The sequence below is a fragment of the Leishmania mexicana genome, chromosome 8, assembly GCF_000234665.1.
Source record: "Leishmania mexicana MHOM/GT/2001/U1103 complete genome, chromosome 8".
NCBI lineage: Eukaryota > Euglenozoa > Kinetoplastea > Trypanosomatida > Trypanosomatidae > Leishmania > Leishmania mexicana.
Genome location: NC_018312.1, coordinates 1,245,219 through 1,263,156, shown reverse-complemented (window position 1 = coordinate 1,263,156; position 17,938 = coordinate 1,245,219). Strand labels below are relative to the sequence as shown.

General features: G+C 62.4%; 7 protein-coding genes across 7 annotated transcripts; all 7 read right to left on the bottom strand.

Moving 5' to 3' along the window:
* Positions 1-608: 608 nt before the first annotated feature.
* Positions 609-1,367, bottom strand: LMXM_08_0300 (conserved hypothetical protein; the record flags this gene model as incomplete). Its single annotated transcript, XM_003872544.1, has 1 exon — positions 609-1,367. One exon carries the CDS (start codon positions 1,365-1,367, stop codon positions 609-611), a length of 759 nt encoding a protein of 252 aa, XP_003872593.1.
* A 1,840-nt stretch (positions 1,368-3,207) lies between these two features.
* Positions 3,208-3,900, bottom strand: LMXM_08_0290 (iron superoxide dismutase; the record flags this gene model as incomplete). The annotated part of the gene is made up of 1 exon (XM_003872543.1): positions 3,208-3,900. The coding sequence occupies one exon, from the start codon at positions 3,898-3,900 to the stop codon at positions 3,208-3,210; it is 693 nt and encodes a 230-aa protein (XP_003872592.1).
* A 751-nt stretch (positions 3,901-4,651) lies between these two features.
* On the bottom strand, positions 4,652-5,794 carry LMXM_08_0280 (putative ribosomal protein L2; the record flags this gene model as incomplete). The annotated part of the gene is made up of 1 exon (XM_003872542.1): positions 4,652-5,794. The coding sequence occupies one exon, from the start codon at positions 5,792-5,794 to the stop codon at positions 4,652-4,654; it is 1,143 nt and encodes a 380-aa protein (XP_003872591.1).
* A 2,716-nt stretch (positions 5,795-8,510) lies between these two features.
* LMXM_08_0270 (hypothetical protein) lies at positions 8,511-11,012 on the bottom strand (the record flags this gene model as incomplete). Its single annotated transcript, XM_003872541.1, has 1 exon — positions 8,511-11,012. One exon carries the CDS (start codon positions 11,010-11,012, stop codon positions 8,511-8,513), a length of 2,502 nt encoding a protein of 833 aa, XP_003872590.1.
* Positions 11,013-12,419: 1,407 nt separating this feature from the next.
* Positions 12,420-13,736, bottom strand: LMXM_08_0260 (conserved hypothetical protein; the record flags this gene model as incomplete). The annotated part of the gene is made up of 1 exon (XM_003872540.1): positions 12,420-13,736. The coding sequence occupies one exon, from the start codon at positions 13,734-13,736 to the stop codon at positions 12,420-12,422; it is 1,317 nt and encodes a 438-aa protein (XP_003872589.1).
* Positions 13,737-15,381: 1,645 nt separating this feature from the next.
* On the bottom strand, positions 15,382-15,723 carry LMXM_08_0250 (conserved hypothetical protein; the record flags this gene model as incomplete). The annotated part of the gene is made up of 1 exon (XM_003872539.1): positions 15,382-15,723. One exon carries the CDS (start codon positions 15,721-15,723, stop codon positions 15,382-15,384), a length of 342 nt encoding a protein of 113 aa, XP_003872588.1.
* A 962-nt stretch (positions 15,724-16,685) lies between these two features.
* Positions 16,686-17,474, bottom strand: LMXM_08_0240 (conserved hypothetical protein; the record flags this gene model as incomplete). Its single annotated transcript, XM_003872538.1, has 1 exon — positions 16,686-17,474. One exon carries the CDS (start codon positions 17,472-17,474, stop codon positions 16,686-16,688), a length of 789 nt encoding a protein of 262 aa, XP_003872587.1.
* Between the last annotated feature and the right edge of the window lie 464 nt (positions 17,475-17,938).

Below are 17,938 nucleotides of genomic sequence, written 5' to 3'. Positions count from 1 at the left end.
CTTATGCTTGTCGAGCAAACGGCGCTAATTTCTCCCAGCCCTTCACCGCCTCCGCTGGCGGCAGTGCGCGGGGCTCGAGGACACCATCACGGCAGCGGTGTTCCCAGAAAGAACGGCGGGGGGGGCGCCGTGAAAGTGAAAAGGTGTGCGCGTGCGTGTAGGGGAGGTGTGGTGTGAAGCTGGAGGATGCGGCTGGGGCGAGATGGGAGTGATGCATGATGGTATGAGCAGGCGACCTCACGAGCATGGCGGCCTTACACACAGACACACAAGCACAGGAACAAAACAAAGCGCCTTTGCTTCACCGTCTTCCCTCGCTTCCCTTCGATCCGCCTCTCATGCGCCGCCGCGTGCCGCAGAGTGATGGGAGGGGGGAGGGAGGTACGGCAGGGGGAAATGACGCGTGCGTCCAACCGAATATGTGCAGCAAGCCACAGTGCAGGAGGTGGCGTGTGCGAGGCAGATAGAAGCGGAGAAGCTGGGGAGAGAAAGAGGAGGCAAGCACACACACACACACTCACACCCGACGACAAGGAAACGATGGCTTGTGCGGCCTCATCCTCGTGGTGTCACCATCTCTAACTCCTATCCAGTCCGCCACCGTGACGTCATGATTGACGTTCGCGCTCGCGCGGCGGCACCGATGGGTCCTCGGAGCGCTCGTATGGCCGCCTGAACGCGTGCGCGCCATCTTGAATAAGCTGCAGCACCGGCTCCCATAAGATGTCGTCCGCGCGCACGATCGTCGTGTACACGCCGATAGAATTTGTCAGCAGCAGCCCCTCCCACTTGGACATCTCCATAATGGCGACCTCGTGATCGAGGCGCCGCTGCGCCGCACAGCCGTCCGTCGCGATCGCTACGCGAAAGCCGCGGCGCAGCAGCTCGTCGGCCGTCTGAAGCACGCACACGTGTGTCTCGTGCCCCCAAAGCACTACTTGCTGCACCGGCAGAACGCCGTGCTCCGCGTCACCGTAGAGGTATGGCAGGACTTCGGGCAACAGCATCGATGGTTCCATCTTTGGGAACACGGGGGCATTCGGCGGCAGCTGGATCTCGTGGTAGAGTGGCCCCACACCGGCCGGGTACTGCACCGTGGCCAGCACGTTACAGTACGTCGGGCCCAGCATTTCACAGAAGAGGGCGATGTTGTTCGTGATGCGGATGGTCTCGTTGAACCCAGGGATCTTGTCCGCCAGCTTTTCCTGGATATCGCAGCACAAGAAGAGGGTGCGGCACTCCGTGAACTTGCGCAGCAGCTGCGTCGGGTGTCTCCTCCGCTGCGGCACCGTAACATCTGCGGTGGGCCTCACGGCCGCCGCCGGCGCCATCTCACAAAACGTGCTGGCGCCCCCGGTGTCGGCCATCGATGTAAGGCTGGCGCTGAGGAGGTGAGATGTTGCTCGAATGTGTGCTTGCTTCGTCGCCTTCAGTGGCTGCCAGGGTGGCGGCAGTGTGCTGACAACTGCACGCTTATTCGCGTGCGCTTCACAGCCTCGTGTTCGAGGCGGAGGCGGGCCGACGAAAGAATGCGCAGAAAGCCGAAATAGACGACGAGAGTGCGAGAAGGATGAATGGATGAAGTGCAGTTGCAGCGTGTGTGGGACGAAACGCGGAAGGAACGGGGCAGCGGAGGGAATAGCAGGGGAAGGAGGGTACGAGCCCACCTGGGCGCTCAGCAGCCGTTGCATTCATAACAGCTCCCCACCCTCCCCCTCCCCCCTCACACACACGAAGCGACCGGAGCACCGCCCCTGCCTCGCACTCGAGCCATACCCGCCTCGTAGGTCGTCCCACAGCCGCTGCCAGTCATGCCAGTCGCCACACCTCGTGCATCCCCCTCGGTGTGACACCCCGGCTCCCCACACCAGCAGTGGGCACTGTGAGGCGGCCTGGTGAGATGCGTTCGAGTCGCGCTGACACTCTGCCCATCACATGGGTGACACAGACGCGTGTTCACGGCCGCAGCTCGCTCCGACGCACAACGCCATCCAGGGGACCCTGGCCGTCAACATCCGCGGCGATACATCGCTCTGACGTTTGCTGAGTCGCAGGCGCTTGGCCCTGTCGCCATCACCAGAAGCGGCTCGGCCATTTGGCAGGGAGGGGGTGGGGCTCTGCTTAGCCTTCCTCCACAGAGAGTGGGGATGTGCTGGTCCCTGAGGTACCACGCAGTGAGGGGTGTGAGCCCCGTCCCACCACCACCACCACCCCCTCCTCCGCCATCAGGAAGGGAGTGGCAGCATAAAGGGGACGATAAGGCGAGCCGAACGTAAACATGTGAAGTGCAATGGGGTGTGCTTTGGGTCGGCGGGTCGTGGGAGGGGGGAGGGGGCTTAAAAACGAATTGAACAATCAAAGCGAGAACGAGAGCATGCTGTGCTGGGAAAGAGTAAGATGTGTAAGGTAAGGCGCCGGCGGTCGTCGACGTGGGAGAGAAGGATGCACAGACTCTGTGTGTGTGTGTGTGTATGGATGTGGTGACCAGCAGCAAGATCCTCACGTGTCGAGTACGTGCGCGTCCACTATGTCGTGTCTGTGTGTCTACAGAATAGGGCAACGTTGTTGCAAGTCATGACTCCTTCCGACCTGCCTGCACACCCGCCCCGCGCGCACAGAGAGACAGCGAAAAGGGCGGCGAGGCTGCTCCTCCACGTGCGCATCGCACTCTCACCGATGATTTGGCCAGGAAGGGGGGATGGCGAGGGCGAGCAGCACACAGAGCCAGACGGCTAGAAGGCGGCAGGGATCGGGGTGACAGCACCGGTCGGAGACGAACGTAGAGGAGTAGCGTCGGCGTCTGCGTCTGTGTGTGTGTGGCTGTGTGGTGAAGGCGGCCGGAGGCAGGCAAGGGATGGGCTACCACTGCTTCTGCACACATGCACACAGCATGAGAGACGGAAGAAAGCGGAAGCGGGGGAAAGAGGGGGGTCGCGTTGGCACCAAGCGATCGACACTCACGACCCTGTGGGAGTCGCGACGGCGGCGGGTGGCCATTAGATGAGCACTCGCCGCATGCCTGCCGCTCTCACCACCACCTGCGCGTCCAACTCCTCATTGCGTGCGCGTGTGTGCCATCTGCCATGCCCTCCGTCATTCATCGTTACGCTCGCACCTCTCGTCTACGCGGGTACCAGACGCGCGTGCATCTCTCGTCCCTCCCCTCGTAACCCCAACATATTCGGTATAGATGCATGCACGCCTCTTTTACTTCGTGGCCTTTTCGTACATCTGGGAGACAAACTCCCAGTCGACGATCTGCCAGAGCTCCTTCAGGTAGTCCGCGCGACGGTTCTCGAAGTCTTTGTAGTAGGCGTGCTCCCACACATCAGCTGTGAAGATGGGGCGCAAGCCAGAGGTCAGCGGGCAGTCCGCGTTGCTTGTGTTGTCGATGCGAAGCTGCTTTGTCTGGGGGTCGACGCAGAGCCACGTCCAGCCAGAGCCAAAGTTGTTCATCCCGCACTGCTGGAAGGTAACCTTGAAGTCCTTGACACTTCCGAAGTGTTTCGCGATGGCATCCTCGAGCGTCTTCGGCATCGGCCTGCCACCAGGCGTCAGGCACTTCCAGAAGAAGGAATGGTTGAAGTGCTGGGCGGCCTGGTTGAACATGACCTTCTTCTCCTTGATACCGCTGGTCTCCAAGATGATCTCCTCAATCATCTTCCCCTCACAGCCGTCGCCGAGCGTGTTCAACTTGTCCACGTACGCGCGGTGGTGCTTCGTGTAGTGCAGCTCCAACTGACGGGGGCTCATGACGGGCTTGATGCCATCCTCACAGTTGAAGCCGAGTTTCGGTAAATCGGCCGGGTACCGAAGATGGGGAAGGGTATGGTAGCCCAGGAACGAAAACCCGACGGCAGCGGGGGCCGTGGGGGCCTTCATCGAGACACGGCGGAACATTCTAAGTGCGGGAAGGCTGCAGTGCTTGGGGGAAAGGGAGGGGGGGGGCGTGCGGAGTAGTGAGGTGCTTTCAGTGCAAAGAGTTCGATAAGGTGCACTTTGCTGGTGGCGGAGGAGTATGGGGCTGGTGATAGCTGGCAGATAGGATGATGGCGCGAGGGGAGGGAAAGGTATGGAACGAGCAAAGGAGAAGCCGGTGAGGCGGTTGGCCAGCGAGAGTGTCCGCTGGTAAGTGGGCTCGCGCGCGGGTGACCACTGCACGTCCCCAAAACAAGGTCCTGAGAGCGGCTGCGGGAGCAGCACGCAGCTCTGCCGAAGAGAAGGGGGGAGGAGGGAGATGTATCGCTCCGCATCCTCTGCGCCCTCTCACCGTCTCGGCGGGAGAGTAAGGAGAAGAGGATGCCGGCCCATCGCCGGTTTCTATCCTCAAAAGCTGCGATACCGTTCTTCTTCGCCTCGCATGCCGGCGCATGTGCAACTCATCATGCAACAACACATCAACGCAACTGGCGCCCGTTACACACGCCCCAACTCCATCCTGTGCGCACAGACTCGCGCACGCACGCAGAGGACTGCTACTACCCACCCAAGAACCGAAGGGCGAGAGCCATGCACGCATGCCCAGAGGCGAGCGAAGCCACAACTCCCTCTTCGCATCACACAAGCTCCGCGCTCTGACGGCGTCTCGGCAGGCAACACCGACACACGACGGCAAACGCCTAGACAGATCTGCGCTTCCCCCTCCATTACGCTACCGGTACACGGGGTCGCGATTCGCCCAGCTGTACGTCTTCGATTTGAGATCGGCCACCGTCTGGTTGCGGTTGTACTGCCGGCCCCGCAGGATGTACCCGGAGAGCCAATACTTCGTCTTGACGCAGTTGCGCGGATGAATACGCCAGTCCAGCGGCGTGAGCAGATTCGGCGAGCCGCCGTTGCCGCCACCGGCCGGGTGACTCGACACTCGCTTCGTCTTGGAGTGCACCTTTGGCCGGTGCGGCATGTTCTCCTCGACACTGCGCTTACTGAAGTTGCGGTGCTTGTTGTACATGACGCCGGCACGACGGCCAAAGACGGCGTGGCACGTGCTGTCGAAGAGACGCACCTCTTTGGAGGGCAGCAGGAGCGGGACAAGGTTCGGCTCCGACCCGCGCAGCACCACAGCCGCTGTTCCGCTCGCCCGGCAGATGACGCCGCCGTGCCCCGGGTACATCTCTACGGAGTGGATCTCCTTTCCGTAAGTCACCTCCGTCAGCGACACCGTCTGCCCAATGGTCGGCAAGCACCCCTGAAACGCCTTGTTGTAGATGATGCGCGGCAGCTGCTTGTACGTAAGCAGCTCCGCCACATACGCGCCGTTGGCGTACAGGAAGAACCCGAGAAACGTCTTCTTGCGCGGGATGTGCACAACGCAGGCGAGCCACTTGGGGATGCGTTTCTGTGGCTTGTGATTCACCATTATCCGGTAGCCCCACGAGCGCACCTCGTCGCGGCGGTAGTGGCCAAGGAGCACCTTGCTGCCTGGGTTGGTGCCGCTGCGGTGGCCAAAGTAGTCGCGACTCGAGAACCCCTTCCAGTCGTAGTAGAGCGGGGTGTACGACATCATGTTCGCGCCGACCTGGAAGGGCGACCAAATATCTTTCTGCAGGATGTGTTGCGAGTAGCCGTGATCAGGCGAGCGCACGTACTCGAGCCGCAGCGTCACCGGCGGACCCTCCTTGAAGACACCAAAGTCGTCTGTGTAGCCGTCGTACATTTCTGTGTGCTTCAGCTGCGTGTCTCTGCCCGCTTCCAGCTTCGGCTCAAGGCCGTAGTGCTGGCTGCCTTGCTTGCCGATGGGGTTTACGAGCTTCACGCCACGGCAGGGCATGAGGAGCGGACTGGCGCTCGCCATGATCGATAGAGGAGTTGGCGAAGACGACGACGTGCCGGTGGCGGCCGCTGCGGAGGATGGGCCTATGCCAGCAAGCGCCGCCGCCGCCACCGCTGACACCCCGCCGATGGCGGAGAGGTGAAGTTGCCGGCGGAGCATGAGACAGACGGGACACGACACGACACAAGCGCTGCTGTGACGGACAGTGCAGTATGGGGCAGTCGTTTGAGGCGACTTGGTGGCTCGCTGAGGGAGGGGGAGGGGTCCCTCCTGCTCACAGGGACGCTGGCGGCCACACAACTCCTTCACCGAAACACAAGCAACAACAGACGCACACGCACAGGAAGGAGCGGCGACGGCAGCCGTGGAGCGGAGCCGATCTGCCGGGTTTCAGAACGAAGGACACCGGCAGCCACACGGTTGACAGACAGGAGGCGTGTACTGCGTGCCCCCTGCCCCTCGTACAGTGCCTCAGTGCAGCGCACACGTGTTATCGTGGGGCGGTGATTGGCGCAGGAAGGCGAACGGGGCGGCCCTGGGTATGCGTGGGGGGGGGGGCGGTGGGGCGGGTTAGGGCATGAGAGCAGAGAGCAGGCGATGGAGAAGGAGAGAGACAGCACAACAGCATTGAAGGAGAAGCGGACGTGCGTGCGCGCATCGAAACAGGGCAGTTAAGCGGGTTTCACTGCGCACAGCTACAACGTACACACTCCAGTACGCATGGCGGTGGTGTGCTCACCCGCTCTACGTGGAGCGAGAGGTGTAGAAGAGGAAAGGCAGACGGGTTGGCACAGCGCCACACAGCACAGCCCCAACACACCTCGTGGAGACCCCAACAGTGTGCGGCATCGTCGTCCGTGTGAGAAGGGGGGAGGGAAGACGGGAACGCCGCAGACGTGCGTTGCGGGTCTACGGCTCCCACGTCTCTCTCTGTGGATGTGCGCCTGTTCTTGTGCTTCATTGATTGCCCGCTGGGTCCCTCGTTACAAGTGTTTCGATCCTCCTCTGAGTAGGCGAGCAACGTAGACAAGGAGGCGGGTGCTGTCGGGCCTCACAAGGAGAGCGGTGGCAAGAAGAAGGCGTCGCGGAAGGCTCGTCACAGCGGCCACCATCACCCGCCCTCCACACCTCCCTCCCTTCTTTCCCCAACACCGCCACATGCGCTCATCTGCCACCGTCTGCTGTAGGGCCTACGTATGGCCCCTCTCGGTACCTTAGCCGGCACACGGACACACACAGCACGCTGATCGGGCGCTGGAAACAAAAGAAAGAGATGGCGAAGGGAAGAACCACAGGAGAAGAGATGAGGGAAGCGAGCGAGTGGACTCAAAATACGAACGATGTAAATATGGCACCAACGCGAATCGTGTGGGGGGGCGAGCATCCCCCTTCCCCCTCCTCTGAGGACCGCCATGTGCACCGCGACAGACAGGAAGTCCAGAAACAAGAGACATGAAGCATAGGAGCAAGGGAGAGACACATACACACATACAGAGAGAGAGAGAGAGAGTTACAGAAAATGCATGCTGAGAGCGGGAGAGCGGGGCGACGAAGAGCGCGTGACGGCCACGGCCTTTGCACAACGCGAAGGTGCCACGCACACGCACGCACACAACAGAGGGGTGTCGAGGGAACCAAAAGAGGGAGTGCGAGGGAAAATCGGTGAGGACGACGGTAATGAACGAAGAGAAACGCAAGAGAAGGAGCACCATGATGAAGGCGGTGGCGGAGGCAGCAACGACACGGACAGCCACCGCCACCACGACAGAGAGGGAGATGAGAAAGACACATGCACACACACGCACCACACCGCACGTATTCGATGCCGGAAAGGACAAACAACGCCGCAGCCGAAAGAAGACAACTAAAGAACATGCAAAAAGCCGCGTCATGTGTGGATGGAGTGGTGGGATGGAGGGGGGGGGGTGATTAAGCGTTGAGGAAGGGGTGGCGGGGAGGGGGGGAGCGTGGGGAGAGCACCTCCGGCATGAAAGCAATGAGGCCGTGTGCACAGGGGCATGTTCACAGCGTCACGGCCGCACCCCATGCACGTGGGTGGACGCTTTGGTGTCCCTCTCTCTCCCCCCTGTCCAGGATGAGCGGTGCTTGATGAAGTCGGCGGCGCCCACACCATCGGCCTTACTCTCTTGCCGAGTGCACAGAAATACACACACACGCGCGCCTATGCTCCGGGTCAGTCCACGAGGAGGCGAGCAAGAGAAGCGGCAAAGGAAGGCACGCGCCTATGAGCATGTGTGTCCACACACCAGATACGTGCTTCAATGCCCGCGCATCGTGACATGTGGCTCCTCCGCAGACTCCACCACCACCAGCAGCACTACCTTCACATCGCCAAGCGATGGCGCCAGTCGCTCGACTAGTACGTGCGCCAAGACAACATCAGCCGTATAAGATTCGAATGCACGGTGGTGCTCCACAACCGGCCTAGACCAGGCTCTGGCATGGCAACCTCAGCGCGTAGACGGCACCCAGACGACGATGACCACGACCACCACCACACCCTCAAGCTAAACAGCAAACCACCACAGCAGCAGCAGCAGCGAGAACGAGTCCGCGAAATACATCGACAGCGAGAGGCCAGTCCTCCAGCACGAAAGCACACACACACACAAAAGAAAAAATAGCGGCACGGCGGTTTTCACACACACACACACCGCCTCGCGCGGTCCATATCCCTCTCCTACCGCCTCCCCGCCATACGAACCTTGCGAGGGCGCTACGAGATTCGAAGATCGATCGGAGCGTGAATGTCCAGGCCGTGCGGCTGGCGCGTGCGAGCATTCCAGCGACGCTGCTCTTCATCATCCTGCTCGCGCTTCTGGTGTGCGGCCCACAACAATGACGCCGACGAAAGCGGCGATTCACCGTGCGCCAAGTCTGGTGCCATCGTGGACGCGCGTCGGGCTGCGCCGCCGAAGGCCCACTCAATCGAGTTGTACGTGTTCGCGACCACCACCTCCAGCGCCGGGCAAAGCGCGCCTTTGGAAGAGGGAGTCGACGCCGCTGCAGCGGCGACCGCCGAGGTCGGTGTCGCCATCACCGTACCCCGAGCAGTGGTTCTAGGCAACAATTGAGCTGGTTGGCGCACCTGCGCCCGACTGCTGTTCGACTTCCGAGAGATATCCGCCACCGCACCAGACTTGGCCTTGCTCGATGAGCCGAGCGACTTGGAAAGCTGTGGGCGCGTCCTTAGCAACACCGTGCAAGTGGTCGTCTTGCCTCTCAAGGAAGGACTTGCCACGGCGCAAGACCGTGACAGAGGCCATGAGCTCGGGTGCCCTTGCCTCGGCTGCTGATGGGGGGTGCCGCGGTGCGCGTCGTTCCCCTCCATTGTCGCCGCCATATCGGCTGCTCCGCTGAAGCCCGCCGTGGCCGCCGCGCCGATGTTCGACGCAGCGGCGACGATAGTCGGGGGCTGCGATGCACCCCGCACGGGAGTTCGTGGGCCGGTGTGCGTTGGCGAGGATACCGGGAAGGACGTCGGCATGCCGGCTTCATCTGTCCTTGTCGCGGCACCTCCAGGGTTCGCGTAGTAGTAGTACTCGCCCTGCCACCCGGCAGGCACGACAGAGGATCGGCGCCGACGGCGAATGCGTTCCTCGACGTCGGCGTGGCGATCCCGTTGCCAGTCCTCGATCGATTCGATGCGCGCTACGATCTGCGCCTTCGCCACAGTGCTGGGAACGGCAGCCGACGGAGCCGAGGCCACTGCCCTGTCTGCTCCAGAGTCGGACACGCGGTCCACAGTGGAGGAAGAAGAGAACTTCACGCCAGTGGGCTTTGTATCCGTCGCCGTAAGCGGTGACGCCTCGATCCGCGAGCTGCCGTTGCAGCCCGAGCGCTGTGCGGGAACGCAGAGCTTGAGCTGCACCAGCGTCGTATCGCCGTTCATCCGCGCAGGAGCGGGGGTTGTGAGAGGTGCCGCTTTCGTGTCTGGGTTAGCAGGCGGCTTGCGCACCGCCGCATCAGTCCTGTCCACGGCGTACATTGCCTGCACATAAGAGGTGATCCTGAGCGGTGCCTCGCCTGCCTTGTTGGGGGCTGTTCTGGAGGTGGTAGCACCGCGATGCAACACTCGTGAAGTCAGCCGGGGCTGAGGCGCGCAAGCGCGATCGTTGTTCTGCCCGCGCACCGACGCCAGGTCCGCATCATCACCACTGCCGCCGTTGCCGGACAACCTGCGCGGATGTGCTAACTCGTGTATGTAGACGACATTGTAGTAGCTGTGCTCTGGGGCCAAGCCAGACAACGACCACGCCGGACGCTGCTGCGAAGTACACCTGCCTGCCTCCGCACGCACCTTTGCCTTGATCGATGCCTCAGCGGTAATGCTGTCTATGGCTTGGTCTGGCACAATGTGGAGTGCGGTGAGGGCCTCCTGCTCAGCCTGCTGCGACAGCTGTGACGCGGTCGCAGGCGCTCGTGCCGACAGCGGTATCGCCCCACCGGCCGTTATCACCGGCGATAGGAGGCCACCATTGTCTCCTTGGATAGCGCCAGAGGAGGTGCTGGACGGCTGCACGCCATTGTCGTGCACGTCTTTCGTGACTTCCGCCCCGTTCACGCAGCGGCCGTGCTGAGAGGTGATGGCGGCGTTGCTAAGGTCGTACAGCGGGGCACCGCGGCGCCAGTGGCGCGGCACGCGGGGCTGACCGCCTTTATCACAGTCGTCGTCGCCCCAGACAGCACGAGCGTCGCCCGCGGTCTCGCCAGTAAAGGCAGGCCGTAGAGACCGTTGGCTCTGCGAGACCCGGTTGGCGAGGACGCGCTGGAAATTTGCCTCCGCCGCGGCGCAGAGTTCCATGACAGCAGCATCGGTCTGCCACAGATACGAACGAGCATACCCGCTTTTATCCCCCTTAGTGCTGCTCTCTGCGCGCTTCTCGTCTTTCTCTGCGGCAGCCGTGGGAGCGCCGCTCCTGGGCACATGGTCAGAGGTGTGCCGCACGCGACTTTGCGGTGGCGACGACTTCGCCGCTGCTTTGCCAGGGCACGGGCTCGATGGGCACTGCGACTGTCGCTTGGCGAGGCGCCGCTGCTGCTCAGCGTACTCGGCCTCCAGCTCTGCGACCTCCTTCATGGCGGACTGCGTGATGGCGAGGATGGACGCGCCAAGGGTGCGAATACGGCTGCAGAGCGCATCTCGCATGGCAGCTGCCTTCATGCTGTCACGGCTACCATGATGGCGCTCGTCTGGGGCCTGGGATGGGGCTGACATGAACACGCCGTCGTCGCTGGGAGGTAGGAGAGTAGCGCAGGCGGGGGAGGGGGAGGGAGCACTTCCGCAAACTCGGCAAAGGGCAGGGATGATGATGTCGGGTGAGGGGGTGGGTGGGTGGGTGGTGGTGGTGGTGGTGGGGACAGACAGAGAGGGTGTGTGAGCGCAGAACGGAGAGGGGGGCCTCCCAAACAACAGCGGCACACTCGTGAAGCGGCGCTGCAGAGGATCGCCTATGTTTGTTTCGCTTTGGCGAAAGCGGCAGATAAGACACGCGCGCACCCGAGCAGACCAAGAAAGTAAGGGAGGGAGGGAGGAGAGGGGGAAGTTTTCTGGCGTGCGGATGGCCCGACGAACAGCCACGCACGTGTACAGGTGCGCGACGCGGCTGTCGTCACGAAGCAATGCACAGAAAGATTTTTTTGACAAAGAGGAGAGAAGCGTGAGAGAGACGTCCGACGGATGCGGTGGCCCTCTCCTCCGCTCTCCAGCCCAGCCCCTGCAAAAGCAAGCAACTGGGCTCGACCTTGTAGGTTCGCTGCGTCAGCGTGGATGCTTGGGTGGTGGCGGTGCTCTCTGCTGGCTTGTGCGCCGTACACTCGCGTTGCCCCGAAAGGAGAAGCGGATACTACAGCGCGGCGGATATCAACGAAGCTGTGCAGCGTGTGGTGCAGCACGCTGTCGGAAAAGAAAACAAAGATGTCTGCAAAGGAAAAAGAGATGAAGAGTAACACGCAAGCATGGAGGGTGTGGGACACGGTGCATTGTGTGCCGGTGCGTACCCACCGTGCAGAGGCGTGGCGATCGTCGTCCACGTCCGTGTTGTGGACGAGGATGAAGAAGAGGGGGGAGAGGAAGAGTCAACGGGAAGCAGACGCACCCCCTCGAGCACTGAGTTTTCCGCTGCTGCATCCTTAACGCGGCATCCTTGTCGAAGCATGAGGAGTTTGCCACGGTTTGACGGCGGCGTTGGTGCCGCAGGAACTCTCGACAGAGCTAGTCCGCTGGCATCTGCGCCTTCTAGTCGTCGCTCTACGCGTAGCTGACCGTCAGTAACGCTTTGCCTTTTTTTCCTCCACCTTCGGTTCCTCTGATACGTCGTCAGCACTTGAAAACTCGGGGTGTGGTGTGTGTGTGTAGGGGGGGGGGGCTCGTAGCGCCTCCACTGGGCGGCCCCCTTCACCACCGTCACACTGCCACGACCTCCGGCAACACACGACTCCATGGTTCCTCTTCAGCAGTGCCGCCAAGCCGGAATGCTTCCGAGGCGCGCTTGAGGAAGCGGCGGCGGCGGCCACAAGGCGAGAAAAGTGGACCAGAGGCGTGCTTGCGGGATCGTCAGAGAACACCACGGACGCCCCAGACACGTCAGAGCGCGCTGCCCCGTCATCGGCGTCCCCTCGTCTCTCACGCACGCAGGTGTCGGCGAATCACCTCCACGGCCTCCCTCTTCGTGGCATGCAGAGCCTCCAGGTCTAGCAGGCGCTGCAGGCGTTGGGCTCGATCCGGATCGGGCACATCGACTCCTCGAAATGCACCGGGAGAGGAGATGAAGGCGGCCCCGCCCAGCCTCATGTCATCCTCATCCATCTCGCTGCTCTTTGCGACTGGCCTGGTCCGCGATTTCGTCTCGCCAGACGCCGCGCAAGTCGTGTTGTCACCCTCAAACTCCGGGGGCGTTGGCCGTTGGCGCTTCTGCGATACCTCCCGCGCGTAGGTCAGCGCGCGCTCGCGACGTCGTCGCGCTTGCATGATCTGCCGTCGTGGCGCAGCCGCCACGGCGAAGGCGGCGACTGCTGACGACGTGCGTGGAGGTGCCGACAGCGGAGGTAGCACCGCTTTCGGGCTTTTGGCGTTGGTGCTCTCAGCCCGGGAGGAGGACGGGGTGCCCGCGCCGCCGTTCACCCCAGCAGCCGACAGCTGTCGCGGTGATGTGGCCGACGATGACGGCTCCAACGTCGTGTGCTGTGGAGGAGTCGCCTGTGGCGGCAGAGCTGCCCAAGCTGCACCTCTCGGCGGCCGCCTGCGATGCTCAGGAGACTCTGCAGAGGCCGAGCGCGACGTTGACGTGGAAGTGGTAGTGGTAGTTGTAGCTGCCGTGCTTGCGTCTGACGAGGATGACAACGCTGATGAGGAGCCTCGCGCTCTGGCAGCACGTCTGGAGGAAGAGACAGGGGAGATGTTGATGGTGTCGGGGTCGGCCTCGCCCTCGTCAGCGCACGAGCCCATCCCCGCCAGAGCGGCGCGCGCTACCTTCATGGCATGCCTGGCGTACGCTTTGGCCCTCTCGCGCTTCTCACGCGCAGCCCGCTGCTCGTCCGTGTCGCTGGGCCCCAGACCGCCCAGCTTGCGCGCCGCCACATCTGCCATGAGCGTCTTGTACGAGCTCAGTGAATATGGCTTGTAAGTTGCCGACTTGTTGCTGCTGGCAGCCGCAGTTGCAGTGGGGGACGAGGGGGAGTGCTGGCATCGGTCCGAAGGGAGCCTGGTTGCCTGCGGTGACGGAGCCTTCATCGGCTCTGAGTGCTGTGGGTGACCTAAAGACGCAACAGCAGCGGCAGCAGCCGTCGGCGCAGGTCGTTCGCGATTCCCCAGCGGCTCGATGGAGTGATTGGGCCGCGGCACTGACAAGAGCTCAGCTCTCTCTGAGCTAGTCGACACAGTTGGGGCTATCAACGAGACCGCAGACGCCTTGCTGGGGCTCTGCGTGGGCGGCGACCGCATCGGCGTGCCCACAGACGATGCTGTGGACGGGCATGGACGAAGGCTTGCGTCACGTCGAAGCGGCAACAGTGGATAGCTGCCCCTCTCCACCTTGCTGTCCACCCGCGCACCACGGGAGGCAACCGCGGCGGCGGCAGCAGCGGACGGGGCAAGAACGCACTTCACCGCGACCTTCCCCTCCGCACACACTGCTGAGGTGGAAGGAGGCGAGGGACGAGAGCCGCGGTGTAGCGCAGCACTCGGGGACGACGTGGGTCTCTGTTCTTGCTGCAGCATCCGCGAGTGAAGGCGGGCCCGCTCAGTCGGGGCCATGATGCGTATCCGCGCCGGTCGCTTTGCGTCATCTTTTACGGCTGCCGTCGTTGTCGGCGCTGGAGACGCGGACAGCGACGGCGCGGTACCCGGCGTTCCATTACATGTCTGCCTCGACGCGGGGAGCGGTGCTAAAGCCCTTTGCTTGGGAGGCGCTGCGGGTTCAGCGTCACCTGCACTTGCCGACACGGCAGCCACGCCTAGCTGTGCCTGGGCACCGTCCTTGCCGATCACCGCCGTGCGGTTTGCAAAGCGCTGCAGGAATGCCGACGAAGGGCCAGGTGCCGACGCCGCACCACCGTCGCCAACCGCTGGTATCGACCCTCTTATCGATGATGCTGGGAGCGGCGGTGGCGGTCCCCACACACCGAGGTCGACCTGTTTGCCTCGTCGCGGCGGCATTAGGGGATGGCAAGGCCTTCGGCACGCACGGAGAGGAGGAGGAGGAAGCAAAAGGATGCGAGGAAGCGATGCGATGACGCATGGCTGCGAAGCGGTGAGCAGCACGTCTCTATATCTGGTACCCACGAAGGAGACCTCGCACAAGACAGCGGATCTTGTGCGAGGGGAGTTGACGAGCGCCGCGCCGTCGAGGCGATCAGGGAAAGCAGCACGCACACGGACACAGAGACAGAGAGAGAAGCAGTGGCGGAATGAGTGAGCGATCGGAACGAGGGGGAGGGAGCCTAGCACGACGGCAACCATCGCCATCGTCATCAGGAGATGCCACGGTGTCACATGCCTTCGGCACATCCGTGCAGCGCACGTGTAGAGGGTCACGCCCGGATGCGCGTGCTGCGAGGACGTGCCCTAGGAGCAAGGTAAGGGACAAGGGAGCGTGGGGCACAAGCACGATGGGCAACAGGCCTGCATATGGCCCAAGCGCCCCGTTCGCTGTCGTGGTTCCGCCGTAACCGATGTCACAGGATGGCGACATCCGGGGGCCGCCCTCATCACTCGCGCTTGCCCTTCAACCCCTAACAAGTCGCACGCCGCATCAGGTCATGGCTCGCTTTGCTGTCTCCTAGCTCATAGAGATATGTGTGCGCCGATATAGATAGAGAGCGACACACATGAACAGCCCCGCGATGGAGTGTGCGCAACCGGCGCTACGCGCGCAAGCTCCATCGCGTATCCAAACAAGACGACCCCGTGCACGTGTGCGTGAGCTTTAGTGGAGGAGAGCGGTGGTGCGCCAATCGCACGTAAGGCGACACGGTGCTGCTCACCGCATGGGCACCCCTCAAGCACTTACCGGCCACCACCAGCTTGCTCTCAAGAGACATCAACGGATACACGGTAACAAACATGGCGACGCGGCGCCGTCTTCAGCCTACACGTTCTGGATGAGGCACATTTTCATTGCCGACTCCAGCCGCGCGACGCTGCGCGTCTGCTCTACGTTTTGCAGCTCGAGCCGCCGCACCTGCGCATCACGGGAGCGAATGTCGCCTCCCCAGCTGCGCTCGCCTGCCTTGAGCATTTCACGGCACTCGTGAAAGGCTTTGTCGGACATCTGCTGGCAACTGCACTGCGTTGCAAGGAGAGTGCTGCGGATGGAGGTGGCGTACCACCAGTACGTGAAGGCGCATAGCACGCCGGTGCCGACGGTGGCGCCGAGGGTCGGGTACCGCTGCAGCGGCTTCACCATCGCCTCCATGAGAAGGCTGTTCATGAGTAGCGACGCTCAAAGCGGGGTGGGGGGTCGGAGGAGGGAGACGCCTCTGTCCGTGATGGGATACGGGCCGCGCTGCAAGGTGTTGACTGCTTGACGATCCATTGCACAGGAGAGGGGTGCATCGAGTACAAGAGGATACGCACCCGTAGGCGCATCCGAAGGCAGACGTGGACGTGTGCGAGTTGAGTGGGGTCGCATGTGTGTATGTGTGGGTGGGCGGGGAGAGAGATGAGTGGCGCAGTGGGGCACAGATGGAGAGCGCAGGAGGATAGTCAGCGCCACTTGCCACGGTTTCGTGCGTGGCAGAGCAGCACTGTGTGGTGGACAACTTCGTAAGGTGGAGCGAGGAGATTGCCGTTCGTTCTTCAGGGAATGACTGCAGCCGCCCACACATGTTCGTTATCCCTCGCCGACTGCCACGCCGCGCCGCCGCCCCCCGGCGAAGAACTAGGGCGCCGCGGTTCTCCGTGAGAGGCAAGGCAAAGGGGTGCCCGGGTGGATTAGGGCACGAGCGAAGACGCCATCATCGGTGTAACCACGGGCGCAGACAACAACACAACGGTGTGCAGACACACGGCGACACCATCATCAATAACGGTGCCAGTGACTCGACCAACAACGACAAGGCACGCACACGTACGCGCGCATGCTCGCAGAGACGCCACAGACGAAGAAGGAGGAAGGGAAGGCGGAGGAGCGGGGATGTCTGATGCGGCTAACGCGCAACCCGAAGAGACGGACAGGGAAGATAGCACGGAACCCATTACGCGGCGATTCGTTGCCATGCGCCACACATGCACGCAGAAGGGCAGACACACGCACGCACAACTGGTAGATAGCTATGGCCATGTTGCCGGAACGCTCCAGTTTCCGGGATGTCCCCTGGTTCACTTCCGAGTCGCCAACAGGCACCGATGAGCTCGCGCAGAACCACCCCGTGCTCTCGAGCAGGCGGTCACTCAGAAGAGCTTGATCTTGCGGGCCTTGCGCTGCTTGACGGGTCCCTTGCGCTTCGCCGAGCTGTCGCCGGCGCCGCCTGCCGTGGCCGACGTCGCTAACTCCTCGACGCCGTCCCAGCCATCCTCGGACTTGTCCTGCAGCTCTGGAGGACCGGCCTCGTACTTTCGAAACAGATACTCGATTGTGTATTTCCACCGCTCCTCGGTGTAGCTCTGCTTCTCCAGCAACTTCTTGTAGGCGTGCGGGGTTTTGGGGATCTCCTCATGGATGCTGTGGTTCACCACCGGCAGCCCTAGCAGCTTGTACGCCTCCTCCGTGGCGTAGATGGCGTACCGCTGTGGCAGTAGCTCTTCGCGCGCAAAGTTTCGGTTCACGTACACGGTCTCATACTGGCAGCCAAACCACGTGAGCCGCTCCTCATCCCAGAGGTTCACCAAGAAGATAACAGGAATCTCTATGGTCGGGATCTGGTGGGCCTCGCCGATCTCGAGCAGCGGGCGGTGCTTGATGTGATCGGGATAGGCGGTGACGGTGTAGCGCAGGTCGTACTCGCCCTCGCGGTGTGGGCTCATGGGGTAGCGAGTCTCGTTTTCCTTCATGCGCAGCGCGTAAGTGGACAGCGCCATGCGTTTCCAGTACGGTGTTCGTGCGAGGCGGTCGCTGTACCCCGTGGACACGCCATAGGAGCCGCCAACCTCGCCCCCCGGCGGCGGCGGCATGGTGACCTTGACGTCGTGACGTGGTGGTGGTACCCACGGCGCCACGAAGACCCAGGCGGAGCGTCGCATGAGGGACAGATGGTGAGAACAAAACAAGGGCAAAGAACGAAGGCAACGGGAGGGGGTGACGGACCTTAAGCCGCCGCCGCAGACGCGCGTGCTTCCCAGTGTCCGATGCGGACTGCACTCCACGGAGTAGATGCGCACAAGCAGATAACGATGACCTGCTTTAAAAGAGGAGGTGATCGGGTGTGCAGCGATCACGGTGAAGCAACGATCCCGCACACGGCACGCGTGTTTCGCTCGTCGTGAATTTCAGAAGTTCGAGCAAAGTGGAGAAGAGGGGGTCGGAAGAGAGATTTACGCGGGACATAACGCACACATGAGGGCAGGTAAGTCCGGAGAGCAGGGTAAGGGTGGTGGTGGTGGTGGGGAGGGGGGGAGGAATGCCTACAGCCGTACGCAGGGGGCGCTTCTGTGGACGTGACCGTCGCGGGGCGCGACAAGTACGCGATACATCACGAAGCACGTAC